The 9,556-nt window shown below is 38.6% G+C and overlaps 1 protein-coding gene across 1 annotated transcript; it reads right to left on the bottom strand.

Annotated features, from left to right (window-relative positions):
• Nucleotides 1-2,357: 2,357 nt before the first annotated feature.
• On the bottom strand, nt 2,358-8,898 carry LOC103315888. The gene is made up of 9 exons (XM_031925519.1): nt 8,662-8,898; nt 7,867-8,119; nt 6,290-6,347; nt 6,184-6,225; nt 5,317-5,455; nt 4,705-4,876; nt 3,969-4,344; nt 3,410-3,808; nt 2,358-2,631 (listed from the first exon to the last, which is right to left on the bottom strand). The coding sequence occupies exons 1-9, from the start codon at nt 8,791-8,793 to the stop codon at nt 2,358-2,360; spliced, it is 1,845 nt and encodes a 614-aa protein (XP_031781379.1). The 5' UTR covers nt 8,794-8,898.
• Nucleotides 8,899-9,556: the final 658 nt, after the last annotated feature.

Here is a 9,556-nt window from a genome sequence, read left to right as displayed (position 1 = left end):
GATTATTTATAAAAAAAATATAGAATAGAGCTTTAACGACAATTAATACAGCTGGCTAAATAAAATGAATAAAATCGCAAAAGAAAGGTTAGTGTAAAAAGTAAAATAAACAATTTTTCACGGAAAAAAATTATATCGGCGATATCTGAATCTCTATTAAGGCGCGCTAATGCCCCGATGGCGAGTATATACACACACCTATATGTTATTAGTTAAAAATTATTTATAAAAGAGAATATAAAATTTAGTTTTTATGATAATTAAAATACAGCTGGCTAAACAAAATGTAGAAAGTGGGTAAAAAAGGTTAGTTTCAAAAGTTAAAAAATATTTCACAGAAAAAAAAAACAATTGATATATATATGATATAGTTTATATATATGTATATATATAGGCACGACAAATTATTTTAAAATTTTATTGGCGATACCAGAGTCTCTATACACACACACACACACACACACACACCTATATGTTATAAGTTAATAATTATTTATAAAACAGAATATAAAATATAGCTTTTACGATAATTAATACGGTGGCTAAACAAAATGAGTAAATTAGTGGCTAAAGAAAGGTTAGTTTAAAACGTTAAAACATTTTTCACCGAAAAAAACTATTGTTTATAGGAACACGACAAATTAATTATGAAATTATATTAACAATAGAGTCTGTACACGCATATATATATATATATATTTATATATATATATATGTGTGTGTGTGTAATATGTAAATAAAATAAGGTTATTTTTCAAATTTACTCATTTTACGATGCGGGCTCGACACGTCTTAATCAGTTATACATGGAAATATTATAAAAAAACTATGAATGAATGACAGAAAGGATTGATGAAAAGTAAATAATTTGAAGATAACTTTTACGCTTCTGGTCGATGTTTTCCAAGTTGCACTCCTCAAAAGCTGCAAATTTTGAAAAAATGCCACAAGTCTTGCCAGCTGCTACACCACAAGTCACACAGGCACTGGTATTAATTAATGATCCGCTATATTTATAATTATAATTATTTTGCGTATGAATGCGAGCGTCGTAAGCACGTGCTTTCGATGCGAAGGCTAGACTGCAAATGGCGCGAGGGCTGATGCAATGGCGGGGCGAACGTATACAATTGGCGCGAAAATGCTGATACGTGTATATAATTCCATATATACCAAAAATATCCGTGAAATGTAGATAATAAAGATAAATATATATATTTTCTTATTATCTGTGTATATTTATATTTATTTGCCCGTATAAAAGTGCATTGAGTGTTAAGCACGACGTGCCATCCGTGTGCTTTCCCAGTGCTAACACGTTTGTGGAGCATGCGTGCTGTCGATGTGCCGTCATATTGCCAGAGCTTGAAGCTCTACACGCGGGAAAGCACAATGACGGCACAGGACGGTCACGGAATGTCGGCTCCGCGGCGACATACTATGACAGCACACTGACGGCACAGAGCGGTCACGGCGTGCTGGCACGCCGTGCTCGCCACGTGATGTTATCTGGGTACAGATTGGAACCTTTTATGACGTCATCTAATGACGTCATTATTTTCAACAGGTTGTACTTCTAAATACTTCAAAATTGATGAAATGGTTGCCTTTACAGGTGCTACCATCCGGATGGTAGTACGGAAAATGGGGGCTAATGTCGAAGAAATTAATAATTTTTAATAATTTTACTAAACAAACAATAATTAAAAAACAATATTTCTTTGGCATTAGCCCCCATTTTCCGTTCTACCATCCGGATGGTAGCACCTATAAAGGCAACCATTTCATCAATTTTGAAGTATTTAAGAGTATAAGTAATTAGAAGTATGTACACTGCGCGTGACCCAGATAACATCATGTCGGCACAGTGATGGCACAATGATGACATGCGTGTGACATGCGTGGCTGCACTGTGACTAATTCCTGCCCCGCTCCCAGGACGGCACAGTGACGGCACGTGTGGAAAGCACGCGTGCTGTCCATGTGCTGTCACAGTGCTGAATCAATGTGCCGCCGCGTGGACTCAAAAATTCAATCAGCGTGAAAGCACTGTGCCGGCACATCGCGGTCACAGCGTGCTAGCACACCGTGACAGCACTGTGCCGTCACATTGCGGTCACAGCGTGCTAGCATACCGTGACAGCACTGTGCCGTCACATTGCGGTCACAGCGTGATCTCCACAGGCAGCAATTAACTAAATATTTTTATTTATATTAAATTAATAATATATTTACTAAATAATAAGAATATATTAATTTTAATTGATAAACTTTATTTTTTATATATTATTTTTTAAAAAATAATTTTTGTTCCATCGCAGTCTGCGAAAGTATGTATGATCGAACGTCGGGGTCGTCTACAAGGCACTCAATTTGCATTGCTTCGTCATCGCTTTCATCTTCATTTTCTTGATCATTATAATTCTTATTTCTTCATCTGCATCACTCGCCTCAGCTACTGCATCATTTTCTTCATTATAATTAGCCTCCATATCTTGCGCATCATTCTGGAACTCAGCAACACTCTCGATATCATCGCCTCCACGATTGCCGATATTTTCCAGAGAATTTTCGTCATTCTGGACATTATGAATCTCGGAGACGACGGTTGTTGTGTTAATATTATGTGGTCTGAAAAACAATTTTTTTGTTAATAAAAATAAATAGGAAGCCGAAGGCAAAGAAGGAGGCTGGTAGGAAAGAATGGAGCGAAGAAGAGTGAGAGCTAGAAAGGGCGAGATGGAAGGAAGGCGAAAAAAGGGAATCAGGGCAAAAAGGGTGAGAGCTTGTAAAGGCGAGAGGGAAGAAGGGGAAAAGAAAGAGAGTGAGAGAGAGAGGGGGGAGGAAAGAAAACTAGGAAAAAGGTAGAACAGGATGGAGAAAGGAAGGAAGAAGAGAAGGGAATTAGGGCAAAAAGGGTGAGAACTTGTAAAGGCGAGAGAGAGAGAGAGAGAGAGAGAGAGAGAGAGAGAGAGAGAGAGAGAGAGAGAGAGAGAGAGAGAGAGAGAGAGAGAGAGAGAGAGAGAGAGAGAGAGAGAGAGAGAGAGAGAGAGAGAGAGAGAGAGAGAGAGAGAGAGAGAGAGAGAGAGAGAGAGAGAGAGAGAGAGAGAGAGAGAGAGAGAGAGAGTGAGAGAGAGAGAGAGTGAGAGAGAAAGAGAGTGAGAGAGAGAGAGAGAGAGAGAGAGAGAGAGAGAGAGAGAGAGAGAGAGAGAGAGAGAGAGATTGAAGGGTTGCAGGGAGTGAGGAAGACATGAAAGTACAGAGAAGAGAGGGATGGTGAAAGGTACGGTAATCAAGTAAGAAAGGAAATAATAATAGGCAGTGAAGAAGGAAGGGGAGGGGGCGATAGTGAAAGAGTGAGGGAGGGGAGAGAATATTATTATTTTACAGTGTTAAAAAGGCTACTCACAGTAGTAAGGTATCGTTGCGACTCAGAAATTCGTTCTGCTCCTGCTCCATCACCTTACTTTTCTTTGGAGTACTGGCTTCAAAGTAATCCTCGCTCCCACACGGAGAGCGAGATCTGAGTCTGGACTGTCGAGGTAGTTCCTGCTTTTTTTGAAGCTCCATGCTCCTTCTCCTCGAAGTGCTTGTTTCGAAGCGATTCTCCCTTAAATCCGGCGATCGAGACCTGGATCTGGACTGTTGAGGCGGTCGCTTTTTTTGAAGCCCCATCAAGCTTCTTCTCCGATCATTGCTCCCATCCGGAGAGCGAGACCTGGGTGGTCGGGACAGCCGATATGGTTGCTTTCCGTGAAGCTCCATCACGTCCCTTCTCCGATCCTTGCTTCCATCTGGCGATTGAGTCCTGGGAGAGAGGGACGGAAATCAAGTAAGAAAGGAAATAATAATAGGCAGTGAAGAAGGAAGGGGAGGGGGCGATAGCGAAAGAGTGAGGGAGGGGAAAGAATAGTATTATTTTTCGATGTTAAAAAAATGCCAAATAATTTTAGTAAAAGACTACTCACAGTAGTGAGGTATTGTTGTGACTCAGGAATTCTGACTCTGAACTCTGGACTTCCGAGACTCTGGACTGCCGAGGTGGTATTTTTTTTTGAAGTCCCATCACCTTCCTCCTCTGATCCTTGCTTCCGTCCGGAGAGCGAGACCTGGGTCGGGACTGCCGAGTTGGTTGCCCTCCTTCAAGCTCCATCACGCCCCTACTCTGTTCCTTGCTCCCACCCGAAGAGCGAGACCTTGATCGTCGAGGTAGCTGCTTTTTAGCAGCTTTTGCTACAATTTGGCGCCGTAAGTTCTCTTTAAGAGCCTTCAGAGCTTTGGTCACAGCGTCCGAAAACTCTGTGTTATTGGGCTTTCGAAACTTATTGTATGAGGACACCGCTTCTGCAAAAGGAAAGTAATTATATGATCAACATATTAAGAAGAAAACAAAGAGGGAGGCAGAGAGGGAGTAAGTGAGGAAATAAAAGAGGAAGGGAGAATGGAAGAAAGGGCAGAAGGAGCAAAAAAAGAAAAGAAGGATAAGGCAGAGTGTAGACGGGTATAAAAGATAAAGGAAGGAGGAGAGGGCAGGAGTTGGGGGGCGGGAGAGAAATGGAGGGAGCAGGGGCTCAATAGAGACGGGAAAAAACAAAAAGTAAGGGAGGAAAGAAGGGACGAGGAAACAAAGAAAGGCAAGGAGGAGGGATGGAGAGGAGGAACAAAGGTGGTGAAAGTATTATTATCACAAAAACAGAATATTACCTTCACAAGCTCTTATGAAGCGTGATTCAGAAAGGCTTGTAATATTTTTACTTGGCTGGCCAAGCCAAGATACTTTTTTAAGCAAACTCTCCGTCACTTCAAAGCTGCTCTTGAGGTATAGGGAAAGACTATCCTCGACGTTGCGGCCGCCCAAATACACTAGATAATCGACCTGCAAATTATATATTTAATAATACATACATACAAACGTTTTCGCGCGCGTGCACACACACACACACACACATAAACACACACACTGCACTAACACACATAATACACTTACGCACACACGCTTAAACACACACACATGCACACACCTATCCACACTCTTACGCACACACACAGATACACATGATCAAACACACACACATACACACACACGCATAAACACACACAAACACACACACTGCACTCACACACATAATACACTTACGCATACACGCTTAAACACACACACATGCACACACACACACTTACGCACACACAGAGATACACATGATCAAACACACACACATACACGCACACTTACGCACACACAGATACACATGTTCAAATACACACCCACGTACACGCACACACACACACACACAGATTGAAATATAATATTCTTACAGTTTGATTGAATGTTTCGTCATCAACATTTTCAAAGGAAATTAGATCTTCGACACTTTTAAAAGGCAACCAGCTTGGACAACTCATTTTTCCCACTTTCTTTTTCGCCGTAAGAGTCTTCAACATTGAATTGTTTTCCCTAAAAAATTCAACTATCTCAATAACCAATAATCTCGGGCATGATTTTTCCCACCCACTTTCCCTATCTCACTGTCTTTTCCACTTTTTCTTAGATCCGCCCTCCCTTCCTCCCTTCTCCATTCTCCCTCATTTTCTCCTCTTCTTAAATTTTTTCCCCCACTCCCTGTTAGAAAAGGTCGATAGAAGTCGATTAGATCACTTATCGACTTGAATAGTCAATTTTAATTCCACTTTTTGAATTAGAACTTGATAAAACTTGATACATACGATAAAAATCGATATAAGTCGATAAAACTTAATATGAAAAATTACAATTGAAATTGATGGAATTCCAAGAAGAAAATGGTCTAGCGATTCAAATTGTAAATTTTCATATCAAGTTTTATCGACTCATATCGATTTTTATCGTATTTTACCACGTTTCATCAAGTTCTAATGCAAAAAGTGGAATTAAGATTTTTATTTTTATTTTTATTTTTATTCAAGTCAATTGCAATCTTATCGACTTAAATGGTGAATTCTTATCCACAATAGTTAAAGACTCAAACTGATTAAAGTTAAAGATTCAAACTGATTAAAATGAAAGAAAATGGTTCCCTGCCTCCTACATCCCTTCTCTCCCTCTCTCTCTCTCTCTCTCTCTCTCTCTCTCTCTCTCTCTCTCTCTCTCTCTCTCCGATTATGCATATTTTATTTAGTTACAAAGTTAATGATTTTATTACTTACTTAGTCATACGCTCGCAGTCAGATAACCTTTCTTTTAGATCACTACAATTGAAGGAAAATTATAGATTATAATCGATAAGGCTATTCTTGAATTATCATTGTTTACCTCAATGACTGTAGAACTTCTCTTTGAAACTTTTCCATGGTCATGTTGGACGTTGAGGCTGTTTAACATTAATAATTGATTTGAAACAATATCAATTTATAATATAATTAAAGGGTCTGATAGTCGATTGAAAATTCAAATTTCGCTTCACAATTGTCTGTAATTTATAAAGTTTAAGGTTATATATAAATTACGCGATTTTAAGACATTATTTAAATGCCATTCAACGGAATATTTGTATATAAACTTCAAAGGAGAATGCCCACGGATGTAGGAAAAATCGGTCTCCTCGGGGTACGTAAGAAACCTATACCATCGTTTAGATTATGAAAAGCGCGTATGTAAAAAAATCAACCCCCATACTTCGAGGAAAGCTGAGATATTTAGCGATGAAGTTTTCACCCTGAAACGTTGTAAAAAATTACGAAATACTCTAAAGTTGGAGCTTTACACCATTATTTTTAGACTTTGTAAAGGTCAATCGAAAGGTCTCGATATAGGCTACCTTCTCAGTGAGATTGCAAATGGGCGACGCAACCCTAAGATTTTCGGAACCTTTATTTTTTTACTTTTCGGGCGTCAATGGAAAGATCTCGATAGCAGCTACCTCCTCAGTGAGGTTTTAAATGGGCGACGCACTTTTAACGTAGATTTTGAGCAACTGTTGAATCTATTTAAGAGTGCTTCGTCTTCATACCGGAAGTCCGAATTTTTAGCAGCGCCCTCCACATCGCACCTCAATAATCATTAATGATGTAAACAAACTTAACCATCGAAAAGTGGATATTATTGAGTTTCGCCACTTGTAGTAAGTACAAAGGAATGTTTAAAAAAAAATTAGGCAATTAAAATTAAATAATAACGACGTATTTCATCGGACAAATTTGAAGAGGCCATTTTGCTAACTACAATTTGACTTTGTCTGACGAAATACGTCGTTATTATTTAATTTTAATTGCCTAATTTTTTTTAAAAACATTCCATTGTACTTACTACAAGTGGCGAAACTTGATTTATGGTAATAAAGTTCATCAAGTAATTATAATTAACAAAAAATGTTTTTTAAGCTAGGTGGCGGGTCACTCGAGGTATGGAGCACTCTTAAGCGTTGATGAAACCTTGAGTTTTTAGAACAAGATCTCCGAACTTAGCTATACCCAGAACCACGACAAGGGCGTGCCGGAGCTTTGGCTTTATTTATTTTTTCTATTTTTTCACTGATTTAAAGGTGCCTTGCCTGTTGAAAACCTAAAAGAAAGTAGCTGCTATCAAGACCTTTCGATTGACGCCCGAAAAATCAAAAAATAATGCTGCAAAGGGTGATTTCTAATTGAAAAAGCTAGGGGGTAGTTCAGGGGTAAGCGGTCGTTCCCCGAGGGGGCCGATTTTTCCTATATCCGTGGGCATCCTACTTTTGTAAAGCGATGGATATTTAAATTACTGAAGGCAACAACAGCGTGGTTTATCGTAATTTTGTTTTTATTATTTGTTATTTTTATAACAAATAAAAGAAACAAAATTACGATACATGAAGCGAGAAATTTGAATTTTTCAATATTAGTAGGTTTTGAAACTACCTTGAGGTATATTTTCGTCTCGTCTACTTAAGTGCCTACTACTATTAGTTGCCTGATGTTTATACGGTTGTTTATTAACGTTCGGGGTGCTGTTTTTCCGCGTAATATCGTTCCGATGCTGATGTACTGGAGACTTCTGCAGCATTTGGAACAACTTAGGGTTCTCAGCCTGGGTCCTCTGCAAATCAGCCATGAGGTTGGACGTAGCTGTTTCAGGAGAAGCTCCCCCCAATTTTTTTTGTATACGGGACATCTGCGAACGTTAAATTGTCTTCATATGCATACTAAGTGACAGTACATTACAAAAAAAGGGAAAGTACAAGATTTTTTCGAACATGCATACTGAACGAGCATACCATATTCCCGAGTGTACTATTTTTCTCTACTCGCATTAACATTCGATTTCATCCAAGGACGATAGGATACTTTGTGATCCGGTATAATGGAAGAAAACTTACTTATGGGAGGGATGGAGAAGCGATGGGAGGGGGAAGGGCGGGAAAGAGAGAGAGAGAGAGAGAGAGAGAGAGAGAGAGAGAGAGAGAGAGAGAGAGAGAGAGAGAGAAGAAAATAGTGAAAACTGGACGATGGAAAAAAGGGTGCGTGACAATAAGGTAGCAAGACAGACAGGTCGGGTAGAGAGGTTCGAAAGGTGAGAGGGAACTAGTTAAAGAGGGAAAAAGGGAGTGACATAAATGGAGGGAGAAAGTTAATAGCTACCGCACGCACACACACACGCGCGCGCGCGCGCGTATTCAGGCGAACATAACTTAAGTATATCTTTGTGCTACATACAAGTATGGGTGATATAGTTGCATGGCTCCCGCAAGTTGCTCTCTTTGTACAACTTTTAAGTTTGAGTGGATTCTTCCAAAGTCTATTGATTATGGAAATTGAGCTGGGTCCTCTATCGAAGGTTTCAGCCATAAAATGTGAAAATAGCTTAAAATCTCAGGTTAGGTTTTCAAGGCTCAGGGTAGGCTCAGAAGTTTGCGCATTTAAAAAAATCCAAGTTATATTTTGGATAAAATCTCAGGTTGCCAAACCACCACACCGTTTTAACTTAAAGATATTAGTTATTATATACATGCGAAGAATGTGAAAACAAAATCTAATACACTAATATAAAAATTGGAAAATAATCTTGACATCTAATATTTCTTTTTTCGATTACTAGCGATTTAAAATGCCCCATGTACGTTGTTTTTCTTTATTTTCACTTTGTGAGGTTAGGAATTCAAATATACGCAGAAATCGCGCGCGAAACGACCAGCCAATCAGAGAACAAATAAATTGATTACGATGTCTTTTTTAGAATAGGATATGCGATAATGAAACGAAATATTAAAAAAAAAAATAAAATCAAAGACGAGATTAAATAAAATAAATGTGCGTACTAATCACGATGCGACGATAAAATTTTAGTAACAATGAATATTTCTGGAACACAATCTTTTGTGGATAGTTCTAGCCAGTAGGGCATCCTAAAACATTTGCTTTCTATTTCTTCAAATCTTATAAGAGAAAGATGTGGAGATAGCTCAGAGCAAAGGAAAACACCAAGAGATGAAGAAGGACAAGGATAATCATAGAAGTTTTGAACTAGCCTAAAACTTTTGACCAGAAGATACAAATCTTTGTCGTTAATTACAATAACATTTTGAACAACGCAAATTGATTTATTTCGAAG

This window comes from Nasonia vitripennis (assembly GCF_009193385.2).
Source record: "Nasonia vitripennis strain AsymCx chromosome 2 unlocalized genomic scaffold, Nvit_psr_1.1 chr2_random0010, whole genome shotgun sequence".
NCBI lineage: Eukaryota > Metazoa > Arthropoda > Insecta > Hymenoptera > Pteromalidae > Nasonia > Nasonia vitripennis.
Note: the sequence above shows the minus strand (reverse complement) of the source record. Positions and strands in the feature narration are given on the sequence as shown.